This window comes from Arachis stenosperma, chromosome 9, assembly GCF_014773155.1.
Source record: "Arachis stenosperma cultivar V10309 chromosome 9, arast.V10309.gnm1.PFL2, whole genome shotgun sequence".
NCBI lineage: Eukaryota > Viridiplantae > Streptophyta > Magnoliopsida > Fabales > Fabaceae > Arachis > Arachis stenosperma.
The window spans coordinates 60,594,251-60,618,698 of record NC_080385.1 but is presented as its reverse complement, the minus strand read 5'-3'; the positions used below and the strand labels follow the sequence as shown (position 1 = coordinate 60,618,698).

The 24,448-nt window shown below is 45.9% G+C and overlaps 1 protein-coding gene across 1 annotated transcript; it reads left to right on the top strand.

Annotated features, from left to right (window-relative positions):
* The first annotated feature begins 1,880 nt into the window (after nucleotides 1–1,880).
* Nucleotides 1,881–4,301, top strand: LOC130949553 (uncharacterized). The gene is made up of 2 exons (XM_057878237.1): nucleotides 1,881–3,311; nucleotides 3,621–4,301. The coding sequence occupies exons 1-2, from the start codon at nucleotides 1,881–1,883 to the stop codon at nucleotides 4,299–4,301; spliced, it is 2,112 nt and encodes a 703-aa protein (XP_057734220.1).
* Nucleotides 4,302–24,448: the final 20,147 nt, after the last annotated feature.

Sequence of the window (24,448 nt, the reverse complement as noted above, 5' to 3'; positions counted from 1 at the left end):
GGCAGTCCGGTTACAGCCAAGCCCGGCAACCAGTCGACGGAGAGAGAACAAAGGAAAAAGCTAGGGAGGAAGCGTCAAACAGGGCACCTCGACCGTTCCCCCGGGTCGGGAAATTCAATAACTACACTCCACTTACTCTCCCTATTGTGGAGGTCTACCAGCAGATAGCAGAGAAGGGAATTCTTCCGAAGCCCCGACCACTCAAGGACCGAACGGGAGGAAATATGAACCTTTATTGTGATTACCACAAGGGTTATGGCCATCAAACGCAGGACTGTTTTGACCTGAAGGATGCGCTGGAACAAGCGATAAGGGAAGGAAAGCTAGCGGCGTTCTCCCATCTCATCAGGGAGCCGAGGAGACGTTATCGCGATCAGGACGAGAAATGCAAAGCCCGCTCGTCCAAACGGTGACAAGAACCCGAGGACAGAGACCACGGCCTCACTGTGATAAACGTGGTAACGGCAAAAAACGCTGCACCAAAATCACGGTCGGCACACGAGAAAGACGCCAAGGTACTGGCGATCTCATCCCCGCCGGTGCAGAGCTCCAAGAAACCTCCATCCATTTCCTTCGGCCCGGAAGACCAATGGTTCAGCGACGCCCCGGAAAACCCCCCCATGGTCATAACGGCCAGGGTGGGAACCGGCCTCGTCAAACGAATCCTTGTCGACACGGGAGCTGATTCAAATATCATGTTCCGCAACGTGTTCGACGCACTCGGCCTGAAAGATGCCGACCTGACGACTCACCAGCACGGGGTTATCGGGTTAGGCGACCACTTCATCAAACCAGACGGAGTCATTTCCCTACCAATCTCGGTGGGGCAGATCCAAGGCCGAAGGTCGGCAATGGCCGAGTTCGTAATTCTCCGAGATTCCACAGCCTACAACATCATCTTGGGAAGAAAAACAATCAATGATTTTGAGGCCATAATCAACACCAAGCTGCTAGTTATGAAGTTCGTTACCGATGAGGGATCCGTAGGGACCATAAGGGGAGACCTCGAGACGGCGGTCGCTTGCGACAACGCCAGTCTCTCCCTTAGAAAGAAGTCCAAAGAAGCATCCGGTGTGTTCCTAGCCGACCTTGATGCTCGAGTAGACGACAAGCCGAGGCCGGAACCGGAAGGGGATCTGGAAAAGTTAAGGATTGGTGACGAAGTGGAGAAATTCACATTTGTTAACAAGAACCTCCCACATGAGTTGAAAGAGCCGTTAATCGAAATGATAAGAGCCAATAGTGACTTGTTTGCCTGGACTCCAGCCGACATGCCGGGCATAGATCCAAAAATCATCTCACACCATCTAGCCGTCAAGCCAGAAGCACGCCCAGTGGCTCAACGGAGGAGAAAGATGTCGGCGGAAAGAGCAGAGGAGGTAGCCAAGCAAACGGCCGGCCTCCTAGAAGCAGGCTTCATACGGGAAGTGGACTACTCGACGTGGCTCTCAAATGTGGTACTGGTGAAAAAACACAATGGCAGATGGAGAATGTGCGTGGACTACTCTGACCTTAACAAAGCATGCCCCAAAGATTGCTTCCCCCTCCCCAACATAGATGCACTCGTCGACGCCGCGGCAGGATACCGGTATTTGAGTTTCATGGACGCCTACTCCGGCTATAATCAGATACCGATGCACCGACCAGACGAAGACAAGACTGCGTTCATAACGCCAGGAGGAACCTTCTGCTACAAGGTAATGCCATTCGGCTTGAAAAACGCGGGGGCGACATATCAAAGGCTGATGAACAGAATATTCCACGACCTCATAGGGAAAACGGTTGAAGTCTATGTGGACGATATCCTGGCATAAACAACACGACCTGACGACCTCCTAAATGACCTGTCAAGTGTATTTGCGTCCCTGCGCCAACACGGTATGAGGCTAAACCCCCTCAAGTGCGCCTTCGCCATAGAGGCCGGCAAGTTCCTAGGATTTATGATAACTCAGAGAGGGGTAGAAGCTAACCCGGAGAAATGCCAGGCAATACTTCAGATGAAGAGCCCGGGCTGTATCAAGGACGTCCAGAGGTTGGCAGGGCGATTGACATCACTTTCCCGGTTTCTCGGAGCCTCGGCGGCCAAGGCCCTGCCATTTTTCAACCTCATGAAGAAAGGGATGGCGTTTGAGTGGACGCCCGCGTGCGAAGAGGCCTTTCAACACTTCAAGGAAATCCTGGCGGCGCCTCCCGTTCTCGGGAAACCAAGGGACGGGGAACCACTATATCTATACCTCGCTATAACAAGCGAAGCCCTGGCCGCAGTGCTGATACGGGAGGACGGGAAAGCCCAACAACCAGTCTACTTCATAAGCAGGGCCCTACAAGGAGCAGAATTAAGATATAGCAAGTTGGAAAAGCTAGCCTTGGCACTCCTAACTTCCTCAAGAAGGTTAAAACAATACTTCCAAAGTCACCAAGTGGTCGTCAGAACGGACCAGGGGATCCGGCAAGTTCTCCAAAAACCCGACTTAGCGGGAAGAATGATGACTTGGTCTATCGAACTCTCTCAATATGACGTACGGTACGAACCCCGGCAAGCCATCAAGGCGCAGGCCATGGCGGATTTCTTGGTTGAAGTAACGGGAGATCCAGGCGAAGACATGGGTACACGGTGGAAGCTCCATGTGGACGGAGCCTCCAACCAGACCTTCGGAGGTGCTGGGATCATCCTGGAAAGCCCGATTGGGGTTGTGTACGAACAGTCGATTAGATTCGAATTTCCCATCTCAAACAACCAAGTAGAATATGAAGCCCTCATAGGAGGCTTGACCCTAGCGACGGAGGTCGGCGCAAGAAGACTGGAAGTATGTAGCGATTCCCAAGTCGTCACTTCCCAAGTAAACGGCAGCTACCAAGCCAAGGACCCCTCGTTGCAGAAGTACTTGGAAAAGGTTAAAAGCTTGAGCCAAAAGTTCGAAGAAGTCACGGTCCAGCATGTGCCCAGAGAAAGGAACACACGGGCAGACCTCCTATCAAAATTGGCCAGCACGAAACCAGGGGAGGGGAACCGGTCTCTCATCCAAGGCATAACAAGGGAACCGGCAATTGCACTACCCATAACAACCCTAAGTTCTTCATGGCTAGACCCCATCACCAACTTCCTAGAACACGGCCAAATCCCCGGTGACGAAAAGGATGCGGCGAAGTTAAGGAGGGAAGCGGCCAAATATGCCGTCATCCAAGGGCAGCTGTTCAAAAAAGGGCTTAACCAGCCCCTGCTGAAGTGCCTACACCCCGACCAAACGGACTACGTCCTCAGGGAAGTCCATGAGGGTTGCTGTGGGCACCATATTGGAGGCAAAGCCCTAGTAAGGAAATTAATCCGAGCTGGGTACTACTGGCCGTCGATGATGGCAGATTCCAAAGAGTTTGTCAAAAAGTGCATAAAGTGCCAACAGAACGCCAACTTTGCCAAAGCACCGGCCTCCGAGTTAAGCTTGCTAACGACCTCCCGGCCATTCGCTCAGTGGGGAGTCGACCTCTTAGGGCCCTTCCCGGTCGGCCCTGGGCAAGTCAAATATCTCATAGTGGCAATTGATTACTATACCAAATGGATAGAAGCCGAACCACTGGCTAGCATATCCTCATCCAATTGCAGGAAGTTCATGTGGAGGCAGGTGATAACGCGATTCGGGATACCGGAAGTCATCATCTCGGACAACGGCACGCAATTTACTGACAAAAAGTTCACGGAATTCCTCAATGGCCTGGGTATAAGGCAAAGGTTCTCTTCGGTAGAACACCCTCGGACAAACGGACAGGTGGAGTCCGCCAACAAGGTTATCCTTTCAGGGCTAAAAAAGAGGTTGGACAATAAAAAGGGTGCTTGGGCCGATGAATTAGCAGCGGTTCTCTGGTCCTACCGAACAACCGCACAGTCATCTACTAAAGAAACTCCTTTCCGGCTGACGTACGGTGTGGACGTGGTAATACCCGTGGAGATCGGGGAGCCAAGCCCGCGGTTGCTCCTAAAGGGAGTGGAGGAAACCGTAGAAAAGGACCTGATAGATGAAGCCAGGGAAATGGCCCATTTGACAGAAACGGCGCTAAAACAGAGAGTGGCTCTACGCTACAACGCCAAAGTGCTCAAGAGGGAATTCGAGCCAAACGACCTCGTCCTGAGACGAAATGATATCGGCCTACCGACCCCTGGAGAAGGCAAGCTAGCGGCCAACTGGGAAGGCCCGTATAGGATCAAGAAAGCGATGGGAAAAGGAGCCTTTAAGTTAGAAAGGCTCGATGGCAAGGAGGTCCCGAGGACATGGAACGCGGACAACCTCAGAAGATTCTACTCCTAGAGGACGGAGCGACATGCCGGCTAATCTAGCTAAGTAGTAAATTTGTCATTTATAGTAACTTTCGAGTCCTTTATGTGGTTACCGAATAAGATATACTTGTGCAAATTCTCCACCCTATTCTATCTCCGTTTTTCAGATAAACTATCCCGTCATGACTAACGACGACACCTGACCCGGGACTGATCACCCCGGGAGATCATCAACTACCATTCTAACAAATAATTACACGAGAGGCCACGGGCCACCAGAGTAAACAACTATAAACCAAAAACGGTTAATAGAAACGATAACGCGATCAGACGAGTAAGAAAAACTTTATCGCGACAACACGAGCAAGCGACCAAAAAGTCATTGTTCACAAGCCAAAATAAAAACGGCTAAGATTAAATTGTTCATAAGCCAAAATGGCCAAAATCAACTGTTTACAAGCCAAAACAAAACGGCTAAACAAAAAACGAGGAAACAAAGAGTTCATTTCTTGGGGGCATCGACAACTTGGCCATCCTTAATAATCTTGAAAACACCTATTGCCGACGTATCGAACTCAGGGGCAACGATTTTAATTTGAGCTTTCAGGGCTTCCTCGGTGCCCAAAATCGCGCCTTTGCCCTGTTTGACGACATCTTTGTACTTAGCTTTCCATGTTGCCAGTTCGGCCTCTACGACCTGCTTCTCCTTTTCAACTTCGGCCGCATGCTTCTGCGCCGCGCCGACTTGTCTCTCCAAAGCCATCTCGCGCTCGACTAAACGCGCAACCGTCGCGTCCGACTCCTTCTGTTTTGCCTCAGCTGTTGTGGCCTTCTTTTCGGCGGCAGCGGCTTTCTGTTCGGCAGTGGTGGCCTTCTTCTCGGCGGCATCCAATTTGTCTGAAGATTGAGTCAGCTGCTCCCGAAGGGTCTCAACTTCACCTTTTAACTCATTATTGGCCTTCCCAGCGGAATCCAACCTCCGACGGAGAGACTCCATCCCGGTCAGTTCGAACTCGGCCTTCCGAGCTATGACCGCGCCGCGCAGAAGAGTGCGGTACATCCACCTCGCCTGCCCGGCAAGGGATGACTCATGGAAATGCTCCTCGGTACCGGGGATCAGCTGGGTGTCTATAAAATTTGAAGCGTCGAAATTCCTCTCCATAACGGTGAGGACACCCTCAGGACTAGACGACGCCGTGGATGTCTTCTTCCTCTTTCTCTTCAGGCTGGAGACTTCTACCACCTCCTCCTCATCATCCGGATTGGGCACCGAACCCCCAGTCCCAGTCACCTCACGGATAGGGGAAACGTGGACCGCCTTGCCACCTTCAACCGTGGCGCCCTAAGCCGAGGTCCCGACCTCGTCCGTTGCGGCCCTCTGCTCGGGAACACCCTGGCCCTCCGGAGGAGCATCAGGCCCCTCGGGGGCAGGCTGCTCGTCACCCTCCTCGTCATCACCACCGGCAAGAAAGGTTTGAAACAGGTCGGCAAGGCCCGTCACCGACGCAGACATATCCACTGCAGGAAAACAAAGAAGGCCGGTTAGTCGCCACACAATGTCAATAAAAGGAAAAAAAGACAAAGGGAAAATTGAAAAGCTCCTCACAAATATAATTACGGCCGGACACCCGGTCACCCATGAGGAGATGGGGATTTACTGGGTTCTTCCCAAAAACTGCGTTTAGCACCTCGGCAATCTGCTTATCTACTGCCGACATGCTTTTATAATTTACCTTAATAAAACTATTGGCCCCTGCCCCGAAACTCCAATATGTCGGGATGAGCCGTACCCCCTCCAATGACAACCAAAAGGGGTGACGATCTTTGGCCGGGCGGACCTTAAAATACTTGTCCTTAAACCCATGGTAAGAATCTTCGAACAAACCAAAAATCTTCCGACCCTGGGCAGCCCGGAAGGACATGAACCCTTTTCTATGTTTCCCCTCCTTGGAAGGGTTTGTGAGGGTGAAGAAAAAGAGGAAAACATCCACAGACACCGGCAGTTCGAGATATTCACAGACCATCTCGAAACAGCGGATCGAAGCCCAACTATTCGGATGCAACTGCGACGGTGACACGGAAATTCGGTTTAAGAGCGCCATTTGAAAGGCTGAGAACGGAATGCGAACTCCGACTTGAGTGAACATGGCTTTGTAGAACCAAATCCAGTTGGCGACCTGGCGGGGTTGGAAATTGATTTCGTACAATCGCTCGTGAGGAGCCGGGACGAAAGCGTCGTAATTGGCCTCCTCGTCGGTCCCGCCGCACAAATACCCGGCTTGTCGGAACTCGGTGAGCTCCTCCTCGCCCATTTGATTGGGTGAATCCCTTACATCAGAGACGACCCAAGCATATTGGTCGTACGCCGCAGGGTTAACGGATGCCCGGGAGACCGTGCGAGCCATGCCTACATGGGGGTACCATCCAGTTAGTCTAAGAGATCGGTTGCTCAGGCCGAACGCAAACACCACCCCCCACGACTTCCCGACTAAGGCCAAACAAGACTAAACGGCAAAAAAGAACGAGGAAAAACCTACCCTGGAATGGTACTTTTCCCCCTAACACGTCTACTCGCAACTAAAAGGCTACACAGTAACTTTAAAGAACCAAGCAACAAGCATACAAAAATAATGCATAAAAGGGGGAGCGATTCGAAAGATACCTGAATTGATTAAAAGAGGAAGAAGTTGCAAATCTGGGAAGAAGCAAGAAGGACGAACAGAGGCACCACAGCAACACCTTGAAATCTTGCAGCAGGGAGGAAGAAAGGAAAAAATGGGGAGTGTGAAAAGGTGTAAAAGCACCAAAACCAACCGTTTAAAAACTGCTCTCAAAGCGCGAAACGCCTGGGGGCAGAATGGTCTTTTCAAACGGGGTTTTTCACCCCATTATGAGCATTCAATGCTCGGCGCAGGAAACGAAGCGATGAAACGGTTGCTTAAACAACCAAGAGACGCGCGTTGGGGGCACACTTTTCCCACGAGCGGCCCGCCAGACGAGATGCGACACGACAAGCCATTGGTAGCTCCCACGACTACCATTGGCGCGTGGGGGCACTGTTACGGTCCGGCCCAAAGTCAGCGCGGGTCGACCCGACCCAATCAATACCCGACCCGGACACGTGCCCTCCACCCGACCCGGACACGCGTCCTGTACGGCTCACACACCACTGCAGGACAGCGTCCTTGGGAACGTGGGCCTGTCCCACGAGGGGGCCCATTACTGACATGTATATATAGGGGAAGATTGGCTCTTCCCCCGAGGTACGTCATATCTTTTCAACCCGTTTGTTCATACCCTGACCGAGCTCCCCAAACTCGGTAAGTTCATAGAAAGGTCCGACCTCGACCCAAGGCCCACGCCTGAGGTCGGACCTCGGACAAATAAGCTAAGAAGGCCCATCAAAAGGAACGAAGCCCAAAAACCTAAAGGCCGAAACGGCCTAGGAAAGGCGGTTCCACAAAGATAGGGATAAAACCCCAAAAGATAAGATAAGATAAGAAATCTTATCCAGGGAAGATCACGGCCAACTACTATAAATACACTGGAGCACCCAGGTATAACACACATTCTATATTCTACACATATCTGCTTGGACCCATGCTAACTTAAGCATCGGAGTGTCATTGCAGGTACAACCCCCAGCCGCTCAGCACACCAAGCTCGGGTCACGGAACCCCCACCTCGGGTCTTGCCAGACGACCGAGCTACACGTTTCAGGTAACCCTCGGAACATTGGCGCCGTTGCCGGGGACCTGGAAGTCATCCCTTTACCATGGCGGACGATCCTCTCAACAAAGACCACGCTGCTTCAGAACAAGAGGAGGAAGTTGACACCGGAGAACGACCGGACAGCCCTCTATCACCACGCACTCCAGGAGGAAACAAACAGAATCGCCCAAAGACATCACTCCCAAACGAAGATCCACAAAATCCCGAAAGAGAAAAGAGCTCGGAAATTCTAGAAGCAGTCCGGGCACAACAAAACTGACTGAAACAACTCGAAGAGGACATAAAGAAGCAAAAGGAAACTGAACAAGATCTGAGAAGGGAGGCTCGCAAGCGCAGAAAATTAGAAGAAAAACTACGGAAAATAGAGGCCAACCTAAAAGATCGGACAGAACGCGACACCACCCCCGAAGGCAATCATGATCCCTTCACAAAAGAGATCATGAAGGAGAAGGTACCGCGAAACTTCAAACCACCCGATATGGATCTCTACGACGGCACCACCGATCCAAGTCACCACCTCAGCAACTTCAGAAGCAGAATGTACCTAGTCGACGCCTCCGACGCGATTCGGTGCAAAGCCTTCCCCACCACTCTCACCAAGTCAGCTATGAAGTGGTTCGATAAACTGCCACCCAGATCAATCACTAGCTTCGAAGACCTAACCAAAAAATTCCTAACAAGGTTCTCCATTCAAAAGGACAAGGCAAAACATGCCCCCAGTCTACTCGGGATCAAACAAGGTAACCAAGAAACCCTCCGAGAATACATGGAGCGATTCAACAAAGCCTGCCTGGACATACAACACTTGCCCACTGAAGCGGCCATCATGGGACTAGCAAACGGCCTAAAAGAGGGACCGTTTAGCCAATCCCTATCCAAACGATACCCGACCTCCCTATACGAGGTGCAGGAGCGGGCAGAAAAATATATCAACATGGAGAAAACCTCCCAGCTAAGAGACTCTTCTAGGAAGGAATCAACCTACCCACTCCGAGATCGAGATCGGGAACAGAAGAAGAAAGAGGAACCCAGCTCAGACAAGCCACGGAAGTACCACAACTATACCCCCCTCCGAGTCTCCCTGGTAGACATCTACAGAGAAGTATGCCACACCGAAAAAATTCCACCGCCCCGACCTCTAAAACACAAGAGAGCGGGAGAGATCGCTCCGAATACTGTGAATATCACAAGCTCTATGGTCATTCTACCAACGACTGCCACGACCTAAAGAATGTTATAGAAAAGCTAGCCAGAGAAGGAAAGCTCGACAGATACATAGCAGAGAAAGGAGAAGAGACCAGGAAGAGAAGACGAGGAGACAATGAAGGTCGGGCCGAACAAGTCCCGCGAACCCCTGAAAGACACGTTCACATGATAAATGGAGGTTTTGCAGGCGGAGGGACATCCAGATCCTCGCGAAAAAGACACCTCAAAGAAGTCTATCATGTCCGAGAAGACAGTCCCCTGCCCGAGCTTCCCACTATCTCATTTACCCGAGAAGATGCTCAAGGGATAATACCCGGGCACGACGATCCAATGGTGATCACCGTTACTCTAGCAAACGCCAACTTACATCGAACCCTGATTGACCAGGGAAGCTCAGCAGATATCCTGTTCAAAGCGGCCTTCGACAAGCTCGGACTTGAAGAAAAAGAGCTAAAAGCCTATCCCACCGACCTATTTGGGCTAGGGGACACCCCGATCCATCCCTTAGGATACATCTCGCTACACACTACCTTTGGAAGAGGCGAGCAATCTAAAACATTAAGCATCGACTACATCGTAGTGGACGTCACTTCAGCATACAATGCCCTCATTGGGCGACCAACCTTAAACAGACTGGCAGCTATAGTCTCGACCCCACACCTCTGTATGAAGTTCCCTACCACAAAAGGAATCGCTACCCTAAAGGGCGACCAAAAACTAGCACGGCGATGCTACAACGAAAGCCTAAGCCTAAAAGGGAAAGAGATCAACACGATAGAACTCGGACGAGTTCAAGCCCGAGAAGATCTTCGGCCACAACCAGAGGGAGAGACCGAAAAAGTCCAGATTGGGAACACACCTGAAAAAATAACAAACGTAGGAGAAAACCTCGAAGCGGGCCTAAAAGAGGAACTCATAACCCTCTTAAGAGAGAATTCCGACCTCTTCGCCTGGAAAGCCTCCGACATGCCAGGCATAAGTCCCGACCTGATGTGCCATAAGCTATCAGTGTACCCGGGATCCCGACCTGTCCAACAAAGACGCCGGAAGCTCGGACCCGAGCGCATGCAGGCAATAGAAGAACAAGTACAAGCACTACTAGATGCAGGGTTCATTAAGGAGGTAAAATACCCCCTATGGCTCGCGAACGTGGTCCTAGTAAAAAAGCCCAACGGAAAATGGAGGATGTGCGTCGATTACACAGATCTCAACAAAGCCTGCCCCAAAGACCCATATCCACTACCAAACATCGACGCCTTAGTAGACGCAGCCTCCGGCTACAGATATCTCTCCTTCATGGACGCATACTCGGGATACAATCAAATCCCGATGTATGGACCCGACCAAGAAAAGACCTCGTTCATAACCCCAAGGGCAAATTACTGCTACGTAGTAATGCCCTTCGGGCTGAAAACGCAGGGGCAACCTACCAGAGGCTAATGAACAAAGTGTTCTCGGAGCACATCGGATTACACCTGGAGGTGTACGTCGACGACATGTTAGTAAAGACACAAGAAGACAAGACCTTGCTGACCGACCTCACCAGTATCTTCGGTACTCTCAGAAAACACAATATGAGACTTAACCCGACAAAGTGCACCTTCGCCGCAGAGGCCGGAAAATTCTTAGGCTTCATGTTGACTCAAAGAGGCATCGAAGCAAACCCGGACAAGTGCCAGGCGATACTCAATATGAAAAGCCCGACGAGTGTCAAAGAAGTACAACAACTGAATGGAAGGCTAGCCGCCCTATCAAGATTCTTGGCAGGATCAGCAATAAAGTCACTGCCTCTCTACTCACTCCTAAAGAAAGGGAAACCCTTCTCATGGACCCCGGAGTGCGAAAAAGCCTTTCAAGAATTCAAGGAATTCCTCGGGCAGCCACCAATCCTAACCCGACCTGTAAAAGGGGAAGAGCTCGTACTATACTTCTCGGTCGGACATCGAGCAGTCGCTTCAGCATTAATACGAGAAAATGACCGAGGACAACACCCCATATACTTTGTAAGCAAGGCACTACAAGGGGCCGAATTAAACTATCAGAAAATAGAAAAATTCGCCTACGCCCTAGTATTCACAGCTCGGAGGCTCCGTCCCTACTTTCAGGCCCACACCATCAAAGTCCGGACAAACCAACCCATGAGACACATCCTACAAAAAACAGACCTGGCGGGACGAATCCTACAATGGGCGGTGGAACTGTCCGAGTTCGACCTCCACTACGAAGCCCGGACTGCCATAAAATCTCAGTATCTAGCCGACTTCGTCGCAGAATACACTGAGACCCCTGGAACCCCACTCTCATGGAACCTGTATGTCGACGGGTCCTCAAACAAAACAGGAAGTGGAGCAGGGGTTATACTCGAAAGCGACCAAGGAACGCGGATAGAACTATCCCTAAAATTCGAGTTCCAGGCTTCGAACAACCAAGCCGAATACGAGGCCCTACTAGCGGGGCTAAAACTAGCCGAAGAGGTCGGAGCCCAGAAGATCACAATCTTCAGCGACTCCCAGGTCGTCACATCACAAGTAAATGGAAGCTACCAGGCCAAAGACCCAACTATGAAGAAATACCTGGACCAAACACAGGCACAATTGCGCCACTTTTCAGAAATACAAATCCAGCACATACCTCGGGAACAAAACGCCCGGGCAGACGCCCTCTCAAAGCTCGCGAGCACCAAACCCGGAGGCAACAATAGAAGTCTCCTCCAGGAGACCTTACAATCTCCCTCTGTGATAAGAGAGGAAGAAACGCTGAGTATATCCAACCAACAGCAAGGATGGATGACCCCCATACTCAATTACCTGAAGTCGGGAACTCTCCCGCCGAAAGAAAGGAAGCTAAAAGACTCACGAAAGACGCCCAGAATTATACACTAATACACGACATGTTATACAGAAGAGGATTCTCAAACCCCCTCCTTAGGTGCGTCCCGACCTCAGAAACAAAGAGCGTCCTTGAAGAAGTCCACGGAGGCATGTGTGGGAACCATCTCGGAGCTCGGGCATTATCCAAGAAAATAGTCCGAGCCGGGTTCTACTGGCCGACCTTGCAAAGAGACGCAACGGAATTTGTGAAAATATGCCCTCCCTGCCAAAAACACGCCAATTTTCACAAGGCACCACCAGAAGACCTCATCAGCATCACCGCACCATGGCCCTTTGCAAAATGGGGACTCGACCTACTCGGCCCATTCCCACAAGGACCGGGGCAAGTCCGATACCTCATAGTAGGGGTCGACTACTTCACAAAGTGGATCGAAGCTGAACCCTTAGCCACCATTACGGCTCAGAAAAGCCGCAAATTCCTATACAAAAACATTGTCACAAGATTCGGAGTCCCCTACTCCATCATAACAGACAACGGGACACAGTTCATGGACACAAGTTTCCAGAACTTAGTGGCCGAACTAAAAATCAAACAGCAATTCACATCAGTCGAGCACCCACAAGCCAATGGACAAGCAGAGGCTGCAAATAAAGTCATCTTGGCCGGGTTAAAGCGAAGACTCCAAGAGGCCAAAGGGGCATGGGCCGAGGAGCTCCCCCAGGTGCTATGGGCATATCGGACAACCCCACACTCTACAACGGGAGAATCGCCATTCCGACTAGCTTACGGGATGGAGGCAATGATTCCTGTCGAAATAGATGAAGGGTCGCCCAGAATCATCTTCTACAACGAAGGAGGCAACCCACAGGCACAAAGGGACGAACTCGACCTCCTCCCCGAGGTCCGAGAAAGAGCCTGAATCCGAGAAGAAGCCCTAAAGCGACGAACGGCCCTCAGATACAATCAGAAGGTGATAAAGCGAAGCTTCCCCATTCACGACCTGATTCTAATCCGAAATGACATCGGAACACAAAAGTCGGGAGAAGGAAAGCTAGCTGCAAATTGGAAAGGACCCTACAAAGTAACAGAAGTCTTAGGAACAGGCTATTACAAGATATCCGACCTAGAAGGCAATGAGCTGCCCAGGGCCTGGCACGCCTGTAATCTAAGACGGTACTACAGCTAGAAAGATTTGACCCGAGGTGTACTCTTTTTCCCTACAAAGGGTTTTTTAATGAGACACCCGGTCAAGTAAGGCACCCGACCTAGTCAAGGGTAAACACTCTGTAAATATTCTTTCTTTTTAATACTAATCAAATTTTTCTATTTTCTTCTGTTCTTCCTCGAGACGAAACAAATCCTGAAAAAGTACCCCGCCAAGGCGCATTAATTTATGCTCGGCAAAACGCAAAAAATCATTTGCCAAGAGACCACACAAGGTCGGCAAAGATAAAGCGACGAGGTTCAAATTAATGTGAGAAGTTATAAAGTAACTCTGAAAAGGCTCAAAAAGCCAAATAAAAAGAGATTACAAAAATAACTTAAAGGGCCGACCAGCAACAAGGTCGGACCCAACAAAGGAGGTACTCGAAACGTCCGAGGTCCGAGGAAAGGCCCGGACCAGAGAAGGGAGCCTTAAAACGGCGGAAAACCAAGATTTCGAAAACGCTTACTAAAAAGTTGCTTTACAAAAAACAACTAAAAAGTACAAGCGAAAGAACGAAATCGAAGGAAGTTTCAAAACGCTAGCTAAAAAGTTGTTATCCGAAAACAACTAAAAAGCACAAAAGCGAAAACAAGAAGTCAAAACGCTAGCTAAAAAGTTGTTATCCGAAAACAACTAAAAAGCACAAAAGCAAAAACAAGAAGTCAAAACGCTAGCTAAAAAGTTGTTATCCGAAAACAACTAAAAAGTACAAGCGAAAGAACGAAAGCAAAGGAAGTTTCAAGACGCTAGCTAAAAAGTTGTTATCCGAAAACAACTAAAAAGCACAAAAGCGGAAACAAAAAGTCAAAACGCGAACACCACATAAATAAAGCTAAAAAGTTACTACAAAGTAGCTAATAAGCAAAAAGGTGTCCAAAAGCGTTCACAGTAACCATCCAAAAAAAAAAAAAAAAAAAAAAGCCCACAGGTCGGGCAAAACACCAAAGATTACAGAGGATCAAGGTCCTTTCCAGACTCCGCATCAACAGAAGGCTGCGGAGCAAACATAGAAATTGGGACTGCATCGACGGCAACGTCACCCGGGTTTGAAACCCCCACACCAGATCCATCCCCGGCCAAAGAGGAAGTCGGGTTCTCAACAGGAACTTCGGGGTCGGACGCCGGAACCTCATCCTCGTTTGGAGCAGGAACAATCTTTCCCTCCACAACGACGTTATCCGTACTAAACAAGCTCAGATCTAGGTCGGGAGCAAGAACCCGAACCTGAGCCTTCAGATTTTCAAACATAGCATCTATACCCTTGGCCACATGACCTTCCAGCTCATAAAACTTGTCCTGCGCAGATTGCAACTCCTCCTTCGTCTCCACAAGCTCGGCATATAGCCGAGTATAATTCTCTGTGGCCGCCTTCGCCATCTCCTCAGATGTCTTCGCTGACGCCACAGCCGCAGTAGCCCTAGCTTTCTCTTTCTCCAAAGAAGCCTCCAGCTCAGTAATCCTGGCAGCCTTCAGTTGACTAATCTTATCAAGCTCGGACTGAGCCTTCTCAAGTCGGGAGCTAGTCGCCCCAAGAGGAGATTTCTTGAACTCCCGGGCAATAGCGGCATGAAGACTAGCCATCCGGACACAGCTCCGCGCCATATACTGAAAATGATGCTCCATAGACACATCATCAGTAGAAATAAAAGTCTGAGGGAGGATATGCTGCTCAATCCAACCAAGAGCATCAAAGTCCTTATCATTAAAACCGGCAAGCCCTTGAGAGGTCTTCTGCTTCTTGGGAGGAGGACCCGAGAACGGAGGAGGAGAAGAAGTAACAGGCCCAGAGGTCGGAGGATCCTGACTTATAGCTCGGAACTAAGGAGTCGGAATAGTCTTCGACCGAGTCTGAACACCCACAGTAGCCTTCTGTGGAGAAGATCGGGCAGAATCCTGCCCGGCCTCGATATTCCGAGCAGCAACCGACTTCTTCGTCCGACGAAGGAATTTCATGGAATCCGCCTGAGAAGACATCTCTGCAAAGAAATAAAGAAAAGGATTACAACAACAGAAATTCCACCAAAAACAGGCAATACAAAAATACTAAAAAAAGATGAATTTCGGAAGAGGTCGGGAACTACCTAACTCGGAACGGAGAAGGCTTGGATCTCCCAACATTTTCTTCGTGTCCAAGTGAGGTGCCCGACCCCATAAACTGCTCACCACACCCACAAATGCCTGCTCCACCTCATCTAGACTCTCAAAGGTATACTTAACAGACACTACATTCTCCTGCCAACAAAGAGGAAAAGAAGGCTCCCCACTCTCATCTAGAAAGAAAGGTCGGACGTCTCCAATAGCCCGGACCTTGAAATAAAAGTTCTTAAAATCGTGAAAGGACTCATCATACAGGGTACAAAACTTTCTTCCCTGGTTAGCCCTAAAAGAGACCCAGGACACCTTCCCTCCACCCGACCCCGGCTTCGTCAACACAAACAAATAGGAAAAAAGAGAAATAGAGGAGAGACACCCAAAAACTGACACAAAAGTTGGAACAGCTTTAAAAATGCCCAAGAATTTGGATGGAGCTGCGTAGGGGCAAGGTTACAAGACCACAACACCTCGGACTCCAGGTCGGTAAAAGGAAGTCGGACGCTCAGTTTAGAGAAAAAACAATCATAAGCGTAAAAGAAGAGCTTCTCGGAACTATCTAAAGGCGGGAAGCACACTCTCTCCTCGGAATCCGGGGCTACTAGCTCATAATCCCTCTCAGACTCTCTATCTTCACATATACTACATTGCCTACGAAACCTAGCTAAATACTCAGAATCTACCACAGAAGGGACTTTTAGAGGAACAGGATCTACCCAACCAAGACCACTCGGAATCTTGGTCGACATTGCTTGAAGAACCTTTCGAGACATAAAAATCTTGCCTACAAAGAAGAGTACAAACAGCAAAACAAAAATCACATAAAGGCAGACAGCAAAAACCCATTCAGCAAAAGCAAGAAACAAAGATCTTTTAGAAGAAAATACAGCAAACCCGGAGCAAAATAACAGAGAACAAAAAGAGCCCCCCCCCATGAACAAACAACAAAGCAATGGCGGCGCCTCTTTTCGGGGCAACCCAGGCATAGAGAAAAAGAAACAGACAAAGAGCCACACAAAAGAACAGAAAGCATACGTACACAAAAGAAAAAGAGACGAGAACGAACCTGGAAAGAAAGAGAACGACGAGTTCCGACAGCAAGGAGAAACAGGCGGCGCAGAAGAAACCCCCGAAAAACGCACAGAAAAAATCGGAGAAGAAGAACAAAGAGAAAGAAGGAGCGGTGCTCGAAGGAGAGATGGCGAAAACTCAGAAAACGGAAAAGGGAACAGAATAAACGAAGAAAATGAGGAAAGGGGCAAATAAATAATGCCTTCACAGAGCCCGAACGGAAATCGAGGAGAAACGGTAAAAAGCAATAAATGCTGAAACGGCCATTTTCGAATTTTGAAAAAACTACTATGCCCGAGCTCGACCTCTCAAGAAGGACGAACTCGGGCAGGGGCACTGTTCATACCCTGACCGAGCTCCCCAAACTCGGTAAGTTCATAGAAAGGTCCGACCTCGACCCAAGGCCCACGCCTGAGGTCGGACCTCGGATAAATAAGCTAAGAAGGCCCATCAAAAGGAACGAAGCCCAAAAACCTAAAGGCCGAAACGGCCTAGGAAAGGCGGTTCCACAAAGATAGGGATAAAACCCCAAAAGATAAGATAAGATAAGAAATCTTATCCAGGGAAGATCACGGCCAACTACTATAAATACACTGGAGCACCCAGGTATAACACACATTCTATATTCTACACATATCTGCTTGGACCCATGCTAACTTAAGCATCGGAGTGTCATTGCAGGTACAACCCCCAGCCGCTCAGCACACCAAGCTCGGGTCACGGAACCCCCACCTCGGGTCTTGCCAGACGACCGAGCTACACGTTTCAGGTAACCCTCGGAACACCGTTACTCTGCCCGCCTGCACATTACTGACTTGAGCGTCGGAGTGTCTTCGCAGGTGGCACCCCCTCGTCCATTCATCAGCACAAGTGCTCGTCAGCTCGGCAAACCCGCAATCAGCGCGACCAAGGCTAGGGCGTCCTCACCTATCCACCCCATCACTTGCACACCCGATCTGTCCAGGATCCGACAACTGAACAGTTAGTCTCAACAATGATGTGTCAAAACTAAATGGCCAGTTAGTTATAAATATAATTAATTTATTCTCAATTTTTTAGTTTTCTCAATACTAAGATTCTTTTATAAAAGTTTAAAATTTTCTTTTTAACAACAGAATTTTCATAATATAAAAAATAATTTAGTGTAATCCTGGCACAAGTCCTATAATTTGCTGATTAAGATCCTGTAACTCTGGCATAATTCATGCAACCAGATTTTCTTATGAGAAAATTCATAAAAACAAAATTCATTCTTGTGGGAACATTTCTTAATTTTTTTTAAATTCAAAATCTATGTTTGGATGGTGATTTTATGGAGTTTTGTGACTATTTGGTGCCAACCATGGTGAGCCAGTGATGCAAATTTTACAATCTACAAATTACAGGCAAGTACACCAGATTATACTAAGTAATACCACAGTGAGTGAGTTATCATTCCACGAAGATTAACGGATTAGGCAACTATAATTAATTGACTATTCTAATTAAGCGGTTCAAATCGTGGTTTGTTGATTCAAAATTAAAGAACAACTTGAAAGGAGGAATATAGAGGAATTAAAAGTAATTAAATGAAGATATAATGCAAGTAAAGAAAGCAATTAAATGAGCATAAGTAAATGAACAATAGAAGAAGGCATTAAATTGAAATAGTTAATTCACGGTAATTAAATGAATGCAATAAATGACATAATGTAAATTGCAATGAAGAGATTGAAGATATTAAAAAAAGGGAATCAAAGGAACAATTAAATGACTAGAATGAGAGATAAGCAATAGATGAAAAGAATTAAAGAAAAGCTAATAAATGACGTGAATCATAAAAAAGCAATACATGAATATGAATTGAAACATTAAGGGTTGGAGATGTTGAATCTTCATGATGAACGAAACCCACTCTCTTCTCAATCATGCAAAGTGTGATCTCTGGTAAATCATAAGTGATTAAATTCTAATTTTTTAGTAATTCAATCTCTTTTGAATTAATCAATTGTCAATTCCTTGATCAATTGTTCATGAAAAGAGGTGAAGTATAATTTTTTGTTCAAAACTACACAATTCTTAAGATCTATATTTAGATTGATTCAATGTCACTTATCAATTTCTAAATCCAATATCAAAATTATTGTGAGAGAAGAATTTTAAGCTTAATTATTATAATCCCTTTTCCAAGTTCTCATAAAATTCAAGTGAGATTCAAACTATTTTCATATAGATTTAAAACTTTTTTATGAAGAACAAAACTCTCTCTTAAAACAACAGTGCTTGAATCAAGAAGAAAAAAATAACATCAATTCATTATTATTCAATAGAACCCCTAATGGGGAGAAGGTAAAGACTCATAAAAGAAAAATGGATATCAAGTATTACAGAGGAAGAATTCAGAACAAAAAAGGAAAATGTATGAAGAAGTTCCCTTAACAATGTATCATCTATGGGCTTTTATAATACTTCTTAGATTTAAATGAAAATCAAATGCAAATTACATCAAATTCAAATTTACTAAAAACGACTATTTCTAGATTATTCTTGCTATATTAATAAGTCCTTTTGTGACCTTGATTGCTTGTCACTTGTGGACTTTGGTTGCATAAAAATGAGGTAAACTTCGGTGATAGATTTTGCCATGCACTGTAAGTGAGATGAAATAGCATGTAAGTGCTCACTCTCTTTGCATTTGTGGCGTGTTAAACGCCATTTTTTGGCCCAGTTTTAACCTCCCAAGAATCACTATGTGCATGGCATTAATGAGCTTACACGCTTTGTAAAATTGTTGTGTTTAATGCCATACTTAGAGGCCAAAATATAAGCTCCCAGTACACCAATAAGGCATTAGTTGGCTTACACGCCTTGTATTTGTGGTGTGTTTAATGCTACCTTTTGTGCCACAGTTGCTAGCTTCCAATGAACCAATTTGTTGAAGGCATTAGTTAGGTTATACGCCTTGTATTCGTGGCGTGTTTAACGCCGCCTTTTGAAGCATAAATCAAGCTTCTAGGGAACCAACTATTGAAGGCGTTATTGTGTACTAAATCTTCACAAAATTGGCGTGTTTAATGCCACCCTTAGCACCAAGAAGTCTTGAAGGCGTGTTTGTGCACTTTGCTTCTGGTCTAAACTGAAAGTCCATTATAAAGTGTTATATATCGTCGAAAAGTTTTGAATGTCAGTTTTTCAACGCTGCTAGAAGCGGGTCATTTGGAGCTCCATAGCTCAAGTTATGCTCCTCTAATGGTGATGAGGTCAACCTAGCATTTTGGCTAAAAGAAGGTCGACGGCGTTATTTGAAATGCATGCTTCATTCTTCTGCCATGTTTGATGCCACCTTTTGTTGGGAGCTGTTTTTATGAGGATCATTTACAGCCCAAATTTACAGCCCAAGTTGTGGCATTTAGCGCCAATCATCTAGAGGAGAATTGTCTCTTTTAAGCCATTTTAGTCATGCGTACGCACAACGCATGCATACACACGATCCTCTTTTCTGCTCTAGTGATACATACGCATGCATGATGCACACGAATGGTCCTCTTTTGCTTATTCATGCGCTTTTCCAACTATTCTTCATCTGAATGCTATCTGAAATCAATCAAAAGCCACAAAACTCAAAGTAGCACCCAATGAACGATAATCCACTAACATTCTCTAACAAATCAATAGAAAACTATATAAATTGCACAGAAAAGATACTAATGATGCTCACGCATCACAACACCAAACTTAAAGTGTTATTTGTCCTCAAGCAACTTGAACAATGAAAACTAAGAATGAGTTTGGTTAAAAGTTGAAGTTCATTTGAAGCTCTGATGCCAGGGCATCTTAGGTTAGTTTCACCAGCCTTTTTCTTTGTTTTTGATAGGTTTTATGCACTTTCTTGAGTTATAAGTAAGCTATTTAGGTAGAAATTCATGCGTGCCTATATTCATTCAACCATAAGTAATATGATGCAATTTCATGACAATTTATGCTATGATTACCTGTATGCTAAGAATGATAAGAATTCTCATGACTTTAGCAAGGATTTGATGCATTTATTGGTTGATAATAGGTGAAGGAAGGCATGGAGGAAGGTTGAAGAAGGATAATGGAAAGGATGAAGAGGAAGCAACGTTGGTGGCCAAGTTGGACCACCAACGTTGCCTCAAATATTGGAAGAAAAACAGAGCACTTCTCTATAATCATGGCTGATGCTCACGTTGGAGGTGGCATTCAACGTTACCCCCAACGTGGTGATAAAAACTTCAATTCTGGAGCTGAATGAATTTTGAGTGGCGCGTACGTGGTGCACGAATTTGCAATCCGTACAACTAACCAGCAAGTGCACTGGTTCGTCCAAGTAATACCTTACGTGAGTAAGGGTCGATCCCACGGAGATTATTAGTTTAAAGCAATCTATGTTTATTTTATTAATCTTAGTCAGGATGCCAATAAGGTTATTTGGATTAAATTATAAGAAGTAAAAGTGTTTGGAATAAATAATAGTTACTTTATTAATGAAGAACATGTTGGGGTTTTGGAGATGCTTTGTCCTCTGAACTTCAACTCTTCCTTGAAATCCTTTTCCACACGCAAGGCTCCTTCCATGGCAAGCTGTATGTAGGGTGTCACCATTGTCAGTGGCTACCTCCCATCCTCTCAGTGAAAATGGTCCAGATGCTCTATCACAGCACGGCTAATCAGCTGTTGGTTCTCGATCATGTTGGAATAGGATCCATTGATCCTTTTGCGTTTGTCATCACACCCAGCAATCGCGAGTTTGAAGCTCGTCACAGCCATTCAATCCTTGAATCCTACTCGGAATACCACAGACAAGGTTTAGACCTTCCGGATCCTCAAGAGTGGCCGCCATCAATTCTAGCTTATACCACGAAGATTCTGATTAAGGAATCTAAAAGAAGCTCATTCAGTCTGATGTAGAACGGAGGTGGTTGTCAGGCACATGTTCATGGATCTGAGGAAGGTGATGAGTGTCACGGATCATCACCTTGTTCATGTTTAAGCGCGAATGAACATCTTAGATAGGAACAAGCGTGTTTGAATGGAAAACAAAGGTAATTGTATTAATTCATCGAGATGCTGCAGAGCTCCTCACTCCCAACAATGGGGTTTAGAGACTCATGCTGCCAAAAGGTACAAATTTCAGATCTAAAATGTCATGAGGTACAAAATAAGTCTCTAAAAGTTGTTTAAATAGTAAACTAATAACCTAGGTTTACAAAAAATGAGTAAACTATGATAGATAGTGCAGAAATCCACTTTTGGGGCCCACTTGGTGTGTTTTGGGGCTGAGACTTAAGCTTCTCACGTGCCTGGGGCTGTTTTGGGCGTTCAACGCCAGGTTGTAACCTGTTTCTGGCGTTGAACTCCAACTTGTAACCTGTTTCTGGCGCTCGACACCAGACAGCAGCATGATACTGGCCTTGAACGCCAGTTTACGTCATCTATCTTCGCGCAAAGTATGGACTATTATATATTGCAGGAAAGCCCTGGATGTCTACTTTCCAACGCCGTTGAGAGCGCGCCAATTGGATTTCTGTAGCTCCAGAAAATCTATTTCGAGTGCAGGGAGGTCAGAATCTAACAGCATCAGCAGTCCTTTTTCAGCCTAACTCAGATTTTTGCTCAGCTCCCTCAATTTCAGCCAGAAAATACCTGAAATCACAGAAAAACACACAAACTCATAGTAAAGTCCAGAAATATGATTTTTGCCTAAAAAATAATAATATTTTACTAAAAACTAATTAAAATATACTAAAATCTACATGAAATTACCCCCAAAAAGCGTATAAAATATCCGCTCATCACAACACCAAACTTGAACTGTTGCTTGTCCCCAAGCAACTAGATGAATAAAAGAGAATAAAAAGAAATCATGAAGCAATAATATCTCAGAGTTTTAAGTGAAGCTCAGATTCTAATTAGATGAGCGGGGCTAGTAGCTTTTTGCTTCCAAACAGTTTTGGCATCTCACTTTATCCTTTGAACTTCAGAATCATTGGCATCCATAGGAACTCAGAATTCAGATAGTATTATTGATTTTCCTAGTTAAGTATGTTGATTCTTGAACACAGCTACTTTTATGAGTCTTGGCCGTGGCCCTAAGCACTTTGTTTTCCAGTATTACCACCGGATAAACAAATGCCACAGACACATGACTGGGTGAACCCTTTTCAGATTGTGACTCAGCTTTGCTAGAGTCCCCAGTTAGAGGTGTCCAGAGCTCTTAAGCACACTCTTTTTGCTTTGGATCATGACTTTAACCACTCAGTCTCAAGCTTTTCACTTGGACCTTCATGACACAAGCACATGGTTAGGGACAGCTTGATTTAGCCGCTTAGGCCTGGATTTTATTTCCTTGGGCCCTCCTATCCGTTAATGCTCAAAGCCTTGGATCCTTTTTACTTTTGCCTTTTGGTTTTAAGGGCTATTGGCTTTTTCTGCTTGCTTTTTTTTCTCTCTTTTTTTTTACTGCTTTTTCTTGCTTCAAGAATCAATTTCATGATTTTTCAGATCATCAATAACATTTCTCTTGTTCATCATTCTTTCAGGAGCCAAAAATTTTAACATTCATAAAATTCAATATCCAAAATATGCACTGTTCAAGCATTCATTCAGAAGACAAAAAGTATTGCCACCACATATAAATAATTAGAATTTTCCTTATTAAGAACTCGAAAAAAATTCAATTGCCTCTTTATTCTAAAAATCTACTATTTTATTCATGTTTGATGATGATGAGAAAAATAAATTATAACTTAATTGGAGATAAAACCAAAATAGACATGCTAATTACTACTCCTATATAACTTCTAAGGTAAATTTCTATAATAATACTATCACAGAGTTAAAACTTAAAATTAGAACTTAACAACCTGTATTTTGGGAAGTGGATGTTCCTCTAATCTGTGGGGTGCTTGGTCCTTCAAGAGATAAGTTTTGATGCTTCAGTTCCTTTAAGTTACGCCCTTGCTCTTCCTGTTCCCTTAGGTGCCATGATCTTGATGAGTTTTAGCTCAGTGATCATGGCAAATCACACCAAACTTAGAGGTTTGCTTGTCCTCAAGCAAAAGAAAGGATAGGAGAGGAATAGAGGGAGAGGCAATTTCGAAATCCAAAAGATATGATGAGTTGAAAAAGATTTGAAAAAGATTTGGATTGGAAAAAGTTTTGTGTTTATGAATTAAGATACATTTGATATTTTTGAAAAAGGGATTTTAGAAATTAGGGTTTTTAGAAATTAGGATTAAAATTTTTGGAATTGAAGGATGCTATTTTGAAACATGTTTATGCAAGAAATCATGAATTGAAACATAAAAATTAGAAAATTTGTGAAGAAAAACGAATTTTACCTCCTCCCCACCATTCTGGCGTTAAACGCCCAACTGCTGCATGTTTTGGGCGTTTAACGCCCAAATGTTGCTTCTCCTGGGCGTTCAACGCCTAGCTGTTGCTTCTTTCTGGCGTTGAACGCCAGGAAGTCCTTTGTTACTGGGCATTTTTCTGAACGCCTAGGATGCTGTCAATCTGGCGTTAAACGCCCAGAAGATGCTTCTTTCTGGCGTTCAACGCCCAGAAGATGCTCCTTTCTGGTGTTTAACGCCCAGATGGCTACCCTTACTGCCGTTCCCAGTGGGTGCTTCTTTTGGGCGTTCAACGCCCAAAACGTTTCTTACTGGCTTTTTCACGCCAGTGAGCTTCCAAAATTCCCTGTAACTCTGTGAATTCAATCAATTGCTATTTTACCTTTTGAAGATACTTTGACATATACCTGTAAAAATCAATAAATTAGCAAAAACAAATAAAATTAAATTTTGTGAATGGCTGGGTTGCCTCCCAGCAAGCGCTTCTTTAATGTCGTTAGCTGGACTATTACTGAGCTTTTAATCAAGTCTCAGTTTTGAGCATTCTTGCTCAAAATTGCTTTCAAGATAATGTTTAACTCTCTGTCCATTAACAATGAACTTTTTGTTAGATTCATTATCCTGAAGCTCTACGTATCCATATGGTGATACACTTGTAATCACATATGGACCTCTCCACCAGGA

What these genes read in the sequence shown, in the direction of transcription:
- LOC130949553 (XM_057878237.1), top strand. Translation starts at nt 1,881, where the DNA reads ATGAGGCTAAACCCCCTCAAGTGCGCCTTCGCCATAGAGGCCGGCAAG. An exon ending in ATATTGGAGGCAAAGCCCTA is followed by an intron (nt 3,312 to 3,620) that starts GTAAGGAAATTA and finishes ATGTGGAGGCAG; the next exon opens with GTGATAACGCGATTCGGGAT.